The sequence below is a fragment of the Prunus persica genome, chromosome G4, assembly GCF_000346465.2.
Source record: "Prunus persica cultivar Lovell chromosome G4, Prunus_persica_NCBIv2, whole genome shotgun sequence".
NCBI lineage: Eukaryota > Viridiplantae > Streptophyta > Magnoliopsida > Rosales > Rosaceae > Prunus > Prunus persica.
In genome coordinates, this window is record NC_034012.1 from 14,467,699 (window position 1) to 14,485,509 (window position 17,811).

General features: G+C 37.1%; 2 protein-coding genes and 1 long non-coding RNA gene across 3 annotated transcripts; 1 reads left to right on the forward strand and 2 right to left on the reverse strand.

Moving 5' to 3' along the window:
• LOC109949025 lies at window positions 8,898-10,149 on the forward strand. The gene is made up of 2 exons (XR_002271526.1): window positions 8,898-8,986; window positions 9,804-10,149. It is a non-coding gene; the product is annotated as an uncharacterized LOC109949025 (long non-coding RNA).
• LOC109948826 (probable long-chain-alcohol O-fatty-acyltransferase 5) lies at window positions 13,250-14,797 on the reverse strand. The gene is made up of 2 exons (XM_020562516.1): window positions 14,661-14,797; window positions 13,250-14,626 (listed from the first exon to the last, which is right to left on the reverse strand). The coding sequence occupies exon 2, from the start codon at window positions 14,577-14,579 to the stop codon at window positions 13,506-13,508; it is 1,074 nt and encodes a 357-aa protein (XP_020418105.1). The 5' UTR covers window positions 14,580-14,626; window positions 14,661-14,797; the 3' UTR covers window positions 13,250-13,505.
• Window positions 15,783-17,461, reverse strand: LOC18779145 (long-chain-alcohol O-fatty-acyltransferase). Its single transcript, XM_007211363.2, has one exon. The coding sequence runs from the start codon at window positions 16,987-16,989 to the stop codon at window positions 15,841-15,843; it is 1,149 nt and encodes a 382-aa protein (XP_007211425.1). The 5' UTR covers window positions 16,990-17,461; the 3' UTR covers window positions 15,783-15,840.

A 17,811-nucleotide genomic window follows, 5' to 3' on the forward strand; every position in this document is an offset into this window, starting at 1 on the left:
ACTGTAAAAACAGTTATACAAACTAGCTTATTTTATTTATTTCTGAAATCGACGCATGTATATAACTATATATTTGAAAACAGTTGAAAACTATCATTTAGGTGTACCCCTATTTCCGTCAAATCCTTATATCCGTCAATTCCTTGCATCACCATGGGTGACACATACTCGCAGGTCTCAGTGACACGAAGTCAGTCCGAGCCGCAACTAGCAGGATGCAGGGGACCGTAGTTCACCTGATCCGCATTACTCGCTCCACACAAGTTTGAGTACCAAGGAACTCGTGGGGCAACTGTCAAGCATACTGACTAAATCGAAGGCAACAAATATAATCCGAAGGCAACATTTAATAACTGGGTACAAGGTGGTTTAAGAAAATATAAAGTTTCTGAAGCAAAACTGTTGAATAATTAACTTTCTGTAACCTTTAAAATTCTGCTGCAATTTATCTGATAATTAACGAGAATATCTTTTCCTATATACTTTAAAGGAAATTTCACTCGGCAGCGTGCAACATAAAATATTTAACAGCATAAAACAGCTTATAACTGAAACTGAACTGCTTAAATTCATTTATTAAAACAAAGAGTCCACTCACTGATAGTCTGAGCTCGCTGGACCTCTTCAAAGTCCCTCCTGCGAGTCAACTGGTGCCCGGTGCCTGATTCAATGACCATAATATTATATTAATACAATATAGTATTAAATTAAAAACCCTACCCCCGGCTCCTAAAAGTACGTGCGTCAATTTAAAGTTATCTCTATGCCCATAAAAGTTTTCCTTCCACATGGGATAGTTTAGCGGTATCTTGGGACTCAAAAAGCACTAAAGTCCAAAAGGTCAATCCGGGACCCCACGGGTCTATGACCTCACAATATGATCCGGATGCCGCTAGAAGGTCCAATATATCTTGGACACATGTCTCGAGGGTATTGGTGTTGATCGGACGGTCGGATTAATCACGATCGTGCAATCGCATAATTTCTAAACCCTAGCCCTAGGGTTCGCGATTTCAGAGTATCCGGGACACCGATTCACGATCCGTCGAATCCTATACGTTTCTGAAATTTTCTAGAGTAACATATCTAAAAATGGTTACGATCCAACGGCTCAACAGTATTGAACCCGATAATCGCACAATATGGAAAATCCGTTCGAGGCTCAAACGGTTTCCAAATTGAGATCCGGGAATTCCTATGCGCTCTAAGGATCGTATCAGGACACAATGTCACTGCACCACCCTCGCCAACGCTCCGCCGCACGCGCCGGCAGCGCTTGGTGTCCAAAGCGATTACGCATCGTCGAAAAATCTCAAAACCATGGCTCCAAACTCCTACCCTAGGTATCACACCATATTTGGAACCACTTTTGTTCTTGGACCTACCCCAAAAACTGACCGGAAGTGGCCAAACACGGAGGCCGAAAATCGGCCAAATTTCAATTTGAAAACTGAGCTAGCTACGGTCAGAATCGATGCAAACCTATCTAACCATCAGCTAGAGCATGGAAAATAGGTAGAAATCCGTACCTTACTCGACAAATTTGGAGGAGAATTGAAGGAGAACGAACGGTTTTAAGTTTCTGTCAAAACCGCTCGTTTTCTTCAGTTTCCGGCCAGCACCGGCCGTTCCGCGGGCGGAGAGTGGTCGGAAAGGGAAGAGGAGGCGGCGGCGGTTCAAACGAGTCCGATCTTGTGGCCAACGGCGTCCTGTGGTGGCGACGGCCAATCGAAGAAAAAAACTATCGGGGGGAGGATTCGCGACGGGAGGGAGAGAGAGAGAGAAAGAAACTGAGGTTTTATATATAAAAAAAATCTGATTTTTCAAATTACCCTTTTGCCCCTCGTGATATTTTACTCGTATTTGCTTCGTTAAAGCTCCGATTCGAGCTTACTTTGTGTCTACGAACTCGTTTCGTCGTGCTCTACGCAACAGTGCATGTAGAATGGTCAAATTCATTTTCGGTCAAAAAGTCAACTTTTCGTTAATAAATTATTCCAAGGGCAAAATTGTCTTTCCTCATAATAAATTACTAATTAAATATAAATTTCAGGTTTGGGTCATTACATTGTTAGTTGGGCCTTAATTGCACCAGCATTGGTTCTTTGGGTGAAGAAACACTTGTATGCAAGGAGGATAGCACTGCACTATTTTGTTATTTTCGATCAATTACATTATGTCATGTGTAATAACTTTTTCATTAGGTTGGTTGTTTTTCTTTTGTTGGTGGTATGTTTAATAATTACAGTTGACAGTTGAAACTCAGAGAAGTAAAAAGGATTGCAAAGAATGTGTAACTCACAAGGGATTAACTTTCTGGCAAAATTTACTAGTAAAATTTATCGCATAGTGAAATTGAAAGATTTGATTAAACCAAACGATGTAATCCGCTGTATACTTACTATTTTTATTTATCATCTCAATTGTTTAACACATTATTTATTATGAGCAATAAGCAAAACCAAAGGATTTAAGAAAATTGTCTTGATTTCTGAGCAATAAGCAAAAAACCACCTTCCTCTCTCACTTCAAAATGCCTCATCCAAACACAACGTTAGGGATTGTGATCATCTTGGCATTTTCAAATAAAAGTAAGACGGCTTGACCACAGGGGATGCCAAACACGGGAGGACAAAGCAATAGAAAGTCAAAAAAGTTTCACTTCAAGAAGCAACTAAAATAGAACATCAAACCACAAAAATTATTAAAGAGAAATCTGAAGTTTGAACAACAAACCACAAAAATTTGAACCAAAAACATCAATTGGTTCATAGTTATGGCAAAGACGAAGACAATGATTGAGGCGAACATGAAGATGAAGACGGACACGAAGATGGAGGTGAAGACTAGACGAAGTTTGCTCAGCTAGGTTGAAAACGAAGGTCGCTCGATCGCTTCACATGTGTTTTTGGTTGTCGTGTGTTTTGCGTGTGGGCTAAGATAAACCCTATCAGGCCTCGTTTGGTTCACAAAACGGATTTGAAGGGAAATAACTTCTCATGTCATTTTTCAAGAGATGGGAAATAAAGATTCCTTTCCATTGTTTAGTAATCTGTGGAAAGTAACCAAGAAATACCACTTTATTTCGTTTCACATGTTTGGTTTGTGTATAAATGTAAAACAAAGTTTGTTTATTTTTTCAATTATACCCATATGAAATTAAATAAATAAAAAGAATGCATTTAATGCTAGATTGTAATTCTAAATCGTTAGTACAATATGGTCATGAAAAATGTGTATTTAATGTTGGTTCATTTTCTCAAACTTTCCCATGAGCAGGAAAACAAAACCCAAGGAGGGTGGAAGATTTCACTTTTCCCCTACTACTTCCCATGTGTAAAACAACAAGTTTCCATACATGGATTTACCAAACATGGGAAAATAATTGATTTTTCATCCCCAAGCCTCCTTTTTCCATAAACCAAATAGGGCCTTAGTGAGGGTCTTCTCTTGTCCTAGCTAGTCAGCTTGTTAAATAAATCCATGTTTGGTAAAATAAGTATTAGGGCTAAATAGTCTAATCCTGGTACTAACCTTGTGAAACAAAAAAGCCCATAAGATCATATTTAAGACTCAACGCTTCACCTTCCAAAACAGATGAAATATCCAAAGGAAAAGTAACTGCAACTTTTGTGTAACAATTACTATCTCATAAAATAAAGGCTTAATTACACTAGTACCTTCTAAAAGTTTGGCCAAATCTCACATCGTCCCTAAAAAGTTAAAATGGCCCACTTTGCCCCTTTGAACGTTGTTTTGCGTCCCATTTCCCCCTCTTCCACCGTCAAGTCTATTAAATCATCAATTAAAAATAATGACATGGCACAAGTAGGACCCATTTTTTTGTGAAATGGATGACACATGTGTTTAATTTAACAATCAATTTTTTTTAAAGTTTATGTCTCATCCTCCCCCTTCATCCTTCCTTGCCCTGCCCCAGCTGATATCACCTTCTAATCCATGGGTGGCCCTGGGGTGGTGCAAGTGGCTCTACCACATTGGGCCACCAATTTTTGTGTAAGTGGCACCACCGCACATCAAACTATGCTAACCAATAGCAATATATATCCATCTCTTTTGTTTAAGTATCATAGTACTTTCTTCCGGTGGGGGCTTTTTCTTTCCAGTAGCTAAAAATAGGCACGGGCTGCTGTAAAGAGCAAATGGGTGGATCTTCCCCTATGTGTGAGTTCAAGAATCAGGCCCCAAGAGTGCTTCGAAAGGTTCGTAGAGCCTTAGGAAACACATTGGCTTCCTTCACCCCACAAAATCAACAATTGCTTACAGATAAATATTATGGCTTGGCATGATAAGCTTGTGGCATAGGAGCTTAGCATGAGAGAGAGAGAGAGAGAGAGAGAGAGAGAGAGAGAGAGAGAGAGAAGGCTTGGGTTTCCTATAAGAAACAGAGGCTCGAAGTAAGGAGGAGAGAGAATTTTGAGAGGATTGGTTGAGGGGAGAGAGGAAAGAATGAAGGAAGAGGAATGGGTGGCTTGAGCAAGTTTCCGGTAGCTTGACAAAAGCTTTGTCAAGCTTTTGAGTATTTTGCTAGAAGAGAAAAGGGGAAGCAATGAAAGAACATAGCTTGAAATCGAAGGGTTCCAGAGGTGAGAGGTGATGTTTGCTCTCTCTGGATGTGTTTATGGGAGAGAGAGGAAGAAGATGGAAGCATGAGTGGCTTTAGCAGATTTCCAGCACCTGATGGAAGCTTGGTCAAGCTTTTGAGTATTTTGCTAGAATATAAAAGGGGAAGCAATGGAAGAACAGAGCTTGAAATCGAAGGGTTCCAGAGGTGAGAGGTGATGCTTGCTCTCTTTGGATGTGTTTATGGGAGAGAGAGGAAGAAGATGGAAGAATGAAGCATGAAATTGGAGCTTCCAACAGAGAGTGAGAATGCTTGCTCGCTCTGGAATAGTTGTGGGAGAGATAAAGAAGTTGGAAGAATAGAGCATGAAATACTAATTATAGGATTCGAGCAAAAATACTAATTATGATACTCTATGTCACTAGATATGAGAAAAATTTAGTTGTAACGAGAATAACACTGTTTTGCTACTTTTAACAATAATGATATGCTATATGAAAGTGTTATAATGCATGTCATGACTCTATTAACTGAAAATAGCAACATAATGTTATTTAATTAAGCCATGTTCAGTTGGAGATTCCCTTGGGAGCACTCACATAGAGTGAAACCATTTTTGGGGCGATGGGGGCATTTCTTTGACCGGATCGATAACGTAGGGAAAGGGCGTATGCTAAAGTAGGGAAAGGGCAGCACGTTTGTGGACTTCAGCTGGGTTTGTGTCTATCTAGCTCGACTTACATGTCCTAGGGAAAGGGCTAACGTAGGGAAAGTGTGTATGCTAACGTAGGGAAAGGGCCGCACGTTTGTGGACTTCAGCTGGGTTTGTATCTATCTAGCTCGACTTACATGTCCTAGGGAAAGGGCTAACATAGAGAAAGTGCGTATGCTAACGTAGGGAAAGGGCCGCACGTTTGTGGACTTCAGCTGGGTTTGTATCTATCTGGCTTGACTTACATGTCCTTTTTGGTCTTCAACGTCTGTGGACTTGCAAGAGTCAATATTGTTCGCTCAACAACAATCAGTTTTACTATTATTTAATTATAATAATTAAATAAACACAACAATAGTATATAAAAGTAAATAAACAAAACGAAATTCGAAAATTAGTAAATAAAACACTAAGGGCATGTTTACGTATCAGTAATGGAGAAAGTAAGGAATCAGATAATTTAGGAATCGGGGAACTACTGAATCGGTATAAGAAGAATCATTCCCATTAAGCTGTTTACTAAACATACGAAATTAGTAAAGGAATGAGGTTGATTCCCATTGTTATTGTTTACTAATTTTCATGAATCAGAATCCAAATTAATTTGATTACTAAAATGCCCTACACATTTTCACCACATCACATATATAAAATTCACCCAAAACCAAAAGCTATAGGAAAAGGGGTTTTGAATTAATCAGTAAGAGGGAATCCGTTATCAAAGAAAATTATCAGCAATTTATTCTGAACCAAAAGCTAGACAAGCTAACCTGGCTAAGAAATCTTTGATCAAGTGAGATAAAATTCACAAAAGAAGTCACCTAAGGGCTAAGCAGTTGCAAAGAGCACATCCAAAACTAACATAAGCAAATAAAATTCACAAAATAAACTCCAATAAATATTTATCTTTCACCTACGTAACTAGTAAATAATCAAATAATAATAATTTGCATAATCTTCATACGATTAAATACAAAATAGTCAAACTACCAAAAGAAGAGATATATAATCTCCACAAAAGTCATTCACCCATTACTCATCAATCGCAATCACTATAAGCCATGCTCCATAAGATTAAATACATAATCTTTTTTTTCTTCATCAGTCATGGTAAAGAAGACCCTCAGCAAATCGTGCTCTTTGGCTAAAATATTGGTGATACGAAATACTTGCAAAGGAGTTAGGAATTCTATTTTCCTCAATTCACCACCAAGTTTAGCTTGCATATCAGCAAGATCCTTCTCTGTTGAAAGAACATTAACCAAACCTGCAAGTTGAGGTGCCATTCCGGCTACGGCTTCAGCCATAAGTCCAAATTTGTTAGACATTTCATTCAAAGCATTTACCTTCCTACGAGGATTACTTGGACCACTTGCTACATCTTGTGCGGGTCTCTTCTGTTGGGCACGTTGTTGGGCACTTGAGGGTTGGGGATTTGGTTATGTAAAAGTTGTCTCATCATCTTCTAAATCCTCAACATCATCAAATTGAGATCCGTCATATTCTGAACCCCCATATTGTGACCCACCATCAGGATGTGAAAACATCTCCTCAATAAAATCATCACCCACACTTCTATTCTGATGAACACTTGCATCATCTCGCCTAACGTCTTCTTCATCATCATCAGCATTTCTAGCATTTGTTCCAATAGCACGATCTTTTCCGTATATCTCTCCAAGTGCATAGTAATGTGGAAACGACTTGCCATACAAACCCAACGCCATCTCTCTTCATTCATATACTACCAACATGGTTAACTATGACAATATCATCAATTTATTTATCCATGATCATACTTTGTTTTGCGATGAATGTGAAGACAGAAGATAGAAGAAAAAGAAAAAGGTGGATAGATAGATAGATGGAGTGACTTACATAGTTTCTGCTGCTCCAGGGAGGCTGTGTTGTAACGTTAAGGGTTTGAGTTGTTTGAACTCCTTCTGGCGTGTATTTTTATTTTTTTTAGGGTTTGAGTTATTTTGGAATTATAGTAAAGTGGTAAGGGTATTTTTGGAAGTTAATAAGAGAAAGCAGGAATGGGAATCGTATCGACTAGTCCCCCCTAGTCGATCTGATACCTAGTTTTGAGGGAATGTGATTACGGATTTTGAGGTGGGGCCCACTTATTTTTTCATTCCTGATTGCAAGTAAACGCAGGGGAAGTCAGGAATGGAAATCATTCCCTTTCCTCCCATACCCATTACTGATACGTAAACATGCCCTAAAGTTGTTTTTACTAATCAGGAATTGGAATTCTCATTATGAGTTGAATTCCACTTATAGAGGATTCCTGTGTTTACTTCACATCAAGAAATTGAAAATTAAGTTGGGCCCACGCAAAATTAGGAATTGAATTCCTGATTTTGGAGAAATTCATTTCTTGAGTGGGATGTGGTATTCTAATTCCTGGAGATCTAACTTATTAGGAATTCATCTTTTGTATCCATTATATCCTCACACAATTTTTAAAATTCCAAATTTGTCATCTACTTTAATCCAACAATGATGACATTTTAGTAATTAGTATCACTCATGCTCCAATTATATATGCTTTAGTAAACAACTTCAATAGGACTCCGGAATCTAATTGCTCTCAACCCATATGGTTTAGTAAACAACTTCAACAAGAATCCAGAATCTAATTCTCCTTAATTCAATTCATCCTCAATTCAAGTCCTCTTAATCCAATTACGGATTAAAAAACATGCTATAACTGTAGAGACTTGTAGAATTGCAATGTCTTTGACACAGAATTTTAACCTTACTCAGTGCTTGACATTGTCTTTCTTTTCAAACTTCTTTTTTGAACCCAGATATTTTGCATGTTGCCTTAATTTGATCCATAATTAATAAGTCGATGGAAATAGCCAAACGCATGAAGCCATGGTCATTTTCCTTCCAAATATATAAACAAACTAAATCATAAGTTTTGAACCTTTATTTAGTTATTTATAATGTTTAATCTTCCGTTTGTTAAAAGGTTTGTTGGGAGTACTTCAAAGTATTTTCCTTTTTTTTCCTTTTATTTTTTTACTATTTGATCACTAATAAATATTTTTTTTTATACAAACGATATTGATAGAGAAGGAAATCGAATCTAAGACCTAAAATGCATGATAAATGTTCTTAACCACTTAAGTTACAAGTCTCTTACTTGTAAGTGTTCAATCACTAATATTGTAGATAGTAATAACGACATATATGTATCATCTTTTATTGACTACCTCTTGATTTCATATACACATACATATATTTATTAGAGAGGTGAGGTGGTCAGCAAATGTTTTTCCACTCCAAATCACTCATGTATATTTCATCCGCACACGATAGTAATAAAAATCTTCTGATAACTTGTCAGCATCATATCATCTAATATCTGAAATTTAGAATTTATTTGGGATCTTTCTAATCCAACGTAATCCAAATATCACCAGACAACCACTTGTTTTTCTTCTTGGAAGACTTTTCTATTGGTGTGATCAATTGATACGGTATCCTCGAAGACTTTTCGTCTTCTTGTGTTGTTAAGAAAATATAATGCTTTTAAAGGGTCTATAAATAGGGAGAGGCAAGACACATTATGTTCACCTTCTGTTGAGAAAAATATGAACTCGAGGGGTTTTTTTTATACTTATACCCTTTTGATTTTAGGTATCGCCTTTATCTGCGGCGTGTGCAGATTAATCGTGAGTTTTTCTCTTTCTTAACTTAAACATCTATATTTGTCTCTTTTTTTCACCGGTTTGTGAATTTAATTATTCGCATTCCAATCTGCACAATAATTAACATGCTATGAACTTGGAACATCCTTTTTTAGGCCAAACTACGAATCTGGAATACATTATATATATATATATATATACATGCACACAAATAGAGAGAGCTTTCATTTGAGGGACACTCTTGTAGGGCTCACTCCGCATTGTATTCCCTAAAAGATGTCCCTCAAATAAAATTATTTAAGAAATCCCTGAATAAAAGGGACTATATATGAAATACTATATATATATATATATATCCTTTTTTTTATATACGAATATATTATATGTGTGTCTATATATATATATATATGTTCAAATAACCTTATTTAAGTGACCTCTCACATAATAAATTTCATGGTTAGAAGAGTACTTCTTATGATTAGGAACATGTGGATGTTTAGTAATTTTGAATATTGTATGCTTTGCTCCTTACAGAATGCAAACTGATCAATAAGGTTCAGTTAAGTGACATCTGACCTTCTTTTTTTTTTTTGTTGCAATTCTTTCTTTATGAATAACTAGCCTCTCTGCATGCGTTTTCGTGCTTGCGAGAGGCTTTTTTTTAATAAAAACTTTAAATTTATTTTAGAATTAAACAAAAATAATGTGTTCCATAAAAATAGGATGCATATCTTATTTTTCTTCTAATTTTATTTCAATTCTTAATGTTTGCATTAACCAAGGGCATTTTCTTGTATTTTGAATGTTTTACCATTCTCTTCCTTTTGCTTTATATATATAGTATATATCTACAAGAAAGTCGGACAAGGAGGACAAGGTAACTATGAACGCAGCAGCTACAACTGTGGAGGAAAAAGGTACACCTCTAACGTAAGCATGACCCCGACAGTTGAGGAGGGAATAGACATGGTCGAGACCATGGCCACAATGAAAAACCAGGACCTGGAACTGCTGAGACTGAAACAAAGAATAAGATAATGCGTGCTCGTCAGAGTACTACTATATTTTTGTATGTCAATAAAAAGGTGATTTGGTTGAGTTGTCTAATGAACTCTCAATTATAAGCCTGGTTTTAATTAAGGTTTATCTATGTACTCTACATAATGATCATAGTGTCAAAATGTCTAGCAATTGAAGTTTAAGTTGTTTGTGTGCTGATTTCCTTATGAAATATATCCTCGCAATTTCCTTTTCTAATTTGTGTCATCAATAAAAACCTTAGAGAGGGCAAAAGGGAAAATGCCATGGTTCTAATAAAGTGGATCTTGAGATCCACTTCATTAGAACCAATGTCTATAACTTGGCTAGAATACATCGCTAACGGGTGTATGTGTGATTAGAATCAATTTCAAACATCGCTAGTGTATGACCTTTTTTTCAATTAAAGATAAACTTCAACAGTATAATCAAAGACATCAACATGACATCTAAAATACCAATTCCAAAAGGAAAACAAACTAACATATTAAAAACAAGGCAAAAAATCACTTTTAGTCCCTATAGTTTGTCATTTTTACCACTTTGGTCTCTGTGGTTTCAATTTGGTCAATTTTGTCCCCGTGGTTTCAATTTGAAACAATTCAAGGACAATCTCTCATACATGTCACCACAAGACTTCTCAAGACACCCCACCTCTCTTTGTCTCTCTTCTCCCAACCCCAACCCCAACACCTACACAATCAGCTACTCCCCCCTCCTTCACCCCTGTTTTGAACCCACCCCTTATTTCCTACCACAACACATTAAACCAAACCCTTCGTCCACTCCTAAAAACACAGATTCCATTAACGATGGATCTGGATCTGGCCATTTGGTAACCTTTGAAATGTATTTGTAATATCCCAAACCATGATTTTGTTCAATAGGAGTACCAATGGGCTTAGATCCTTTAACAAATCAAGAACATATTTTCTCTGTGATAAGAAAATTCCTTGTGCAGAATGAGTCACTTCAATGCTCAAAAAATATTTTAATCTACCAAGATCCTTCATATCAAGCTCAGAAGCTAATAATAGCCCTTTAGTTTGCCAATTTCATCAAGATCATCACAAGTCACAATCATATCATCCACATAAATAATAAGAGTTGTTTACTTACCACTCTCTCTTAAGAAATAAGTATGATCAGCATTACTCTGCTCATTACCATATTGTTTTCATAGCAAGAAGAAATCTACCAAACCCAGCTCTCAGATACTGCTTCAATACAATGCCTTCTTCAATTTACACACAACATTAGCATTTACTAGGAGCACTCTAACCTAGCAGCAAGGACATGTGGACTTCCTCCTATAATCTCTCCATGTAAGAAGGCATTTTTCACATCATACTGCTGCAATGGTCAGTCAAAATTTGCAGTTAATGATAATAAGACCCGAATAATCTTGATCTTAACCACTCGTGCAAATGTCTCTTGATAATCAATACCATAAGTCTAAGTAAAACCTTTGGCCACAAGTCTAGCATTATACATGTTAATAGAACAATCAGGTTTATGTTTAATAGTATAAACTTATTTACAACCAACCGGTTTCTTCCGTTCTGGCAACGGCACTAACTCTCATGTTTAATTTTTCTCCAGAGCTTACATCTCTTCTATCATAGCACTAGTCCATTTTAAATTAGATAATCCCTCTTGCACCTTAGTAGGAATAACCACCATAGACATTTGATTTACAAATACCTCACAAGCTTCAGATAATCTAGGAGTAGACATATAATTAGCAATAGGATACTTCACCTTCTTTGCAGGTTTTGGTGAATATCTATCTGGCAGTTTCCCACGATAGCTCCTTGATGGTAACTAATACACACTATTATCAACAGATTCACAATCATTGTTAGTATTAATCAAAGGTTCTATACTTACCTTAGAATCATCAGCCTGACGAGAATTGAGACTTGGTACTAGAGAAGTAGTAGAGAGAGGGGCGACGTTGAATGGTTCAGTTGCAGGAAGGGGTCACTGGTTCAGCTACCAGAAGGGCTACGCCGACTTGTTCAGCTATCGAAAGGGCAGTGCCGACTGGTTTAGCTACAAGAAGAGCGGTACTAATCGGTGTTGTATAGGCGGGTTCTGTGCTAGCTGCCACATCTTGCATTACTAGCCAATTAACCTCAATGTTATCCTGAAATATCTCCATCCACTTCAACTCTTCAACATTACTCTCCCCCAAAAAAGGAGAAGGGGATACTGGGTGTGGACAATACATCTCATGCTCAGAAAATGTAACATCCATAGTAACATAAAAACACCTAGTATGAGGATAAAAGCACCGAGATTCTTATGAGGGTGATAACCAATAAAAACACCAACACAAGGATCCAATTTCGTGCATTGGCGTTTTTGCAAAAGCAATGCACCCAAAAGCATGAGGTAGGAGAGTGAGATGAGAGGGGATAGAAACATTAGCCTCCAATTTAACCAAGGGCATCTTAAACTAAAGGACACTAGTAGGAACACGATTAAGAAAGTATACTGGATAGGTGATCACTTATTCCTAGAACCATGATGGCATGTGAGCACTAATAAGACTGGCACGAGTAATTTCAAAAAGTTGTCTATTCTTTCTTTCAGCCACACCATTCTGTTGAGGTATGTAGGGACAAGTAGTCTCATGAAGAATTCCATTTTCCTGAAAATAACTTTGTGGGACTTTCTTTGCATATTCACCACCAATATCGTAATGAATCAACTTTAAAGTAGCAGAAAACTAAATTTTAATCATCTTGTAAAAAATCTGAAGGCACTCAGAAATATCACTCTTATTTTTTATCAAGTTTTTATCAAATTCAACCACGACATGTGGGTGCAATCATCTACAAAAATAACAAACCAATGGAACCAATGGAAGCTATAAGTAGTAGTAACTAGAGCATGACCCTAAACAAAGGCACGAATCTTTTATTAGATCGATAGAAAATGTAATTAGTTTCAATAAATTTAATACTTAATGCTTAATAAAATATATGAAAAGTAAGAAATATACCAACCAATCAAATACTTAATAAAATATATGTATAAATTGAAGTTGATTGGCTATATGATGGCCACATTGTACTTTAGATGCTTTTGTAATATAGATCAAAATTGTAACTGCACTGCGACTAAAACTTTTACTCACCAAAAAATGTGACTAAAGATGCAATAGTCACCAATAAAAAAGTAACAACCGTTGGTTTCTTTTTTGTAGTGATGAAAGATAAATAATAAAATAGAATTCACATAGCAATATTCATTAAATTTTTAATTAAGGTTATTGAAATTATTAGGATTTATACAGCAGGTAAAAATTAGGGAAGAAAAAAAGTTTATATCCTTAATTTTCTAAAAATAAAAATAAAAATAAAAAAATAAAAAAATAAAAAAAGAGGATATGAAATCAATTGAAAATTATGTACAATTTCAGGGGGCAAATCATCAATTTAGCCTCAAAACAAACAATTTTAAAGCATGAGTACAAACATTTAAAGCAAAGGAGCGCTTAAACTGTGTGCAGACCATCCCATTTTAACTTTTCCTTCATAAATTCTACCAATTCCTTGCACTCTTCAATAGCTCTTGCGTCCACGCCGTTCCTTACTAACGGCGGAAAGAACAGCCAAGTCGCGGTAACCATCACAAACCCGATGGTCAATGGCGTTGACACAATCCAATGCAGCTGCCACCTTCCACCACTTAACGCTCTCTTCACGCCAAATTCCACCACCAAACACATCCCATGAAGAACAAAATACCATGTCACTTCCCACGTGGGAGGCACACGTGTCATGTAAAAGAATATGAGCTCGTGCATCAAACCGGATACTAAAAAAGCAACAAGAATAGCTGGTAGCGGGGCCCATCTGGTCCCTAAAAAGGTCTCCATGGCCAACCGCACAGGCTTATATACCGTGTGGCGAAGTGTATTTGTTACCATGAGGTTCCACCTTCGACCCCAGAAATCTTGTAGCGAAGTTGAAAGGTAAGGCTCATTGGACGGTGATTCGAGTTGCACGCCAATAAGGGCTCGCAAGGTAGCATTGCTCAAGCCTACTATTATGTCCACAAAAAGATACAACATGCAGCAATACTGGCTTAGTAAAATGTTGGGGTGCACATATTTTGTGAAGTCAGTTAGAGCAACCAATATGCCAAAAAGCAAGACTTTGGTTGGCAAATTGAGAGGCAATTTAGGGTTTTGAGGTGGCTTGTGGTTTGGAGCAATTTGGTGGTGGTGTTGTCCATCTTGCTTTGCCTTGATTGGGAGACAAGTGCTGAAGATGAAGAGGGGGAGAGAGTTTAGTGGTGGGCCAGATGAAAGTGGGCCCAGACCAAAGGAGAACAGGAGGACCTTGAAGCTACCAACCCAGGTGATGAACAAGGCAATAACTCCAGCAGGGAGGGCAGTGGAGAGAGAGAGAGGGAGGATGGTGAAGAGGCAGAAGATGGGGAGGAGAGAGAAGAACCTGAGTTTGCCTTCGGGAATCTTAGAAGCTATGAAATAGGCGTAGCAAAGAGAGGCCAAGATGGAGAGGCATACCTTGATTAATCTCTTGATTTCATCCTCCATCCCCATGATCGTTTGATGCTCTTTAACTTGTGTGATTTGCTCTCAGCCTCAACCTATATAATGGCTTATCTTATCATAAGCCTACACATTCTGTGTCCCCAAATTGTTAATAAGCTCATGGTTTATCTTATTTTTCTTGTTCCTGCCTTGCGCTTTTCGGAAAAGTAGGTGAAATACCAACCAAGCCAAACCCTCGCTAAAGTGTAACACGACTTTTTGGCCCTATTTGGTTTATGAGAAATAAGACTTGGGGATAGGAAATCAAATTATTTTCTCATGTTTGGTAAATTCAGTTATGAGAAATTGTTGTTTGGCTCATGGAAAAGTAAGGAGGAAAGTGAAGTCATTCTCCCAACTTGGGGTTTGTTTTCCCTCCTCATAAGAAAGTTTGGGAAAATGAGCCAATATTAAATAAATATTTTTCATGATCATTTTGCCCTCATTAATTTACAATATATTATTAAATGCATTCTTTTTTATTTGATTTAATATGGGTATAATTGAAAATTTATACAAACTTTGTTTTCCATTCCAACTCAAAACAAATATGGGAAAGGAAATAAAGTAATATTTCCCGGTTACTTTCCTAACATTACTAAATATGGGAAAGAAATCTTTCATTTCTCATCCTTTAAAAAATGACATGAAAAATTATTTTCCCTCAAATTTGTTACATGAACCAAACGTAACCTTTTAAGGAGTGGGGCAAGTTTTAGTCTTAGTCAATATTTAGTTTGGACCCTACAAGGCATGAGTAGTGCTTAGATCGTTTGAATAATTTATTCAAAGCCATCTTTGTTGAACCATTAGTCATTGCATAGTACAATTTTTTTAAACTTATAATATATATATATATATACAAATTGCGTAGTACAAAATTGTGAGCGGCTGATTTAATAACTCTCGTTTCAAAACATTTATTGAGGAATATTATTTTAAAACCTTGGGATGTGTATTTTGAGTAAGAAATTTGTTGATGCACATGCGAATGTATGGTTATCATCAGCCCTCGAGGATGTAGGATTTATTTATAGTGAAATTCATATATGCATCACGTGTGCATGAGGCTCCAAAATTGACAGAATTTTGTATTAGGAATTTTTAAATTTTTATATGATGTAATTTTTTATCTATATAATTTTTTTTTATTGTTAACTAATTTTGTGTTAATGTAATAGTTATGTCACAAATAAAAGGAAAAAAATAAAATTGAGCAATGGATCCTTTTGGCATAAAAATGAGCACCTACACATGAAGTGTGTATCAATCAACTATCTTTTGCACCAATAATGTGCAAGGGCAGATGAGCCTTGACAAAATCTATCATAATCCCATACTCATCTATAGCCTTCAAATCCACACCATTTCTCAGCAACTGAGGAAAGAACAGCCAATTGCCTGTCACACCCAAAAACACTATTGTCAACGGCCTCGAAACCATCGGGTGCAACCGCCACCTGTCAGTCGCCGCCTTCTTCATCTCTACCTCAACCGCCACGCAAACGCCATGTAGGACGAAGAACCACGTCACTTCCCACGTGGGAGACACACGTGTGAGATAATAGTATATCGCCTCGTGCATTAAACCTGAGACCGCAAAAGTGGACATCACAGCCAAGAACCGGGACCACCGAGGCCCAAGTATACGCATAGATATACGGCGTACGGGGTCGTAGGCGACGGGGCGTAGGATGTTGGTGACCATGAGGTTCCACCTGCGGCCCCAAAAGTCTTGAAGCGAAGTGGAAAGGTAGGGCTCGGTGAACTGCGGCTCGAGCTCAAATCCAAGTATGGCTCGAGCTGGGACGGCGCTCAAGGCCAGCACAAGTTCTATGCCAAGGTACATGTGGCAGCAGTACAGAGCCAAGATTATGTACGGGTGTAAATGTGGTCTATATTCATATGTCCTAATGACCAAAGCCAAAAGCAAGGCTTTTATGGCCAGCAAAATTGACTTATTGGGCACATTTGTGAGGGTTTGATCAATTGGGTTCACAGATTTCTTGGGTTTTGGGGTGGTTTGGTGAGATGGGTTTTTGTTATTTTGAGGGGTTGGAGGGTTTTGATCTGTGTTTTGGGGTGATTTTTGAGGTGGGTTTTGTTTGATTTTAATGGGAAGGCAAGCTATGGAGATGAATTGAACTAGTGTTGGTGGGGTTGGGGATAAAGGGCCAAGGTTAAAGGAGAAGAGGAGGAGCTTAAAGATGCCAAGCCAAACCAGAAAGAAAGTTGTGGGCCCACAGAGATGGAATGAGTGGAGATTCAAGGGGAGGATGATGAAGATGTAGAAGATGGGGAGGAGAGAGATGAGCCTGATGATGCCCTTTGGGATTTTAGCTGCTATGTAGTAACAATAACATAGAGAGGTGTTGGTTAGGATCCATACCTTGATGAAGTTGTTGATTTCACCATCCATTTCTTGATTCCTTCCTCTTTTTTTGGTATTCTCTCTCCCTTAGCTTCTCTCAAAATACACCTAACTTTGGGCAATGTTTTGCCTTCGTTTAAATGTTAAACCTTTTTTTTTTTTTTTTTTTTCTAAATAATAAATCGGAAAATGTTGAACCTTGTTAGTTGGGCCTTAATTGCAACTAGCATCGGCTCTTTGGGTGAAGAAGAGGATAGCACTTCATTATTTTGCTATTTTCAATTAATTACATTATATCACGTGTAATAACTTTTTCATTGAATGAGTTATTTTTCTTTTATTGGTGGTAAGTTTAATAATTACATTTGACAGTTGAAACTCAAAGAAGTAAAAAGGATTGCAAAGAATGTGTACCTCACAATGGATTAACTTTCTAGCAAAATTTGGTGTCCGTTTGACGTTGCTTATTTTGAATGATAAGTGATTTTTTTTTTTTAAATTTCGGAAGCCCAACTCGTTTGGTAAATTACGAGAAAATCATTTATTGTTAAAAATTGTTGTGAGAGAAAGCTATAAGGAAAAACAGCTAATAAGGTGCTTTCTTTTTCTGATTATGTATGAATCAGTTTCGAATAGGCGTTGGGTTTAATAATTATACAACAATCATTTTCTGATTATGCTAGAATTAGTACCAACACCACTTTTAACAAAAAGTTTATCAAACACCAAACTGCTTTCTCTCACAATTGATTTTTCTCATAGCAAATTTGACAGTTATTATTTTCACAACACCGCAATACCAAACACTGGTAAAATTTATCGCATAGTGAAATTGAAAGATTTGATTTAACCAAAGGATGTAATCCGCTA

Excerpts from the sequence above, each read along its gene's own strand:
- LOC109948826 (XM_020562516.1), bottom strand. The coding sequence starts at position 14,579 with ATGGGGATGGAGGATGAAATCAAGAGATTAATCAAGGTATGCCTCTCC.
- LOC18779145 (XM_007211363.2), bottom strand. The coding sequence starts at position 16,989 with ATGGATGGTGAAATCAACAACTTCATCAAGGTATGGATCCTAACCAAC.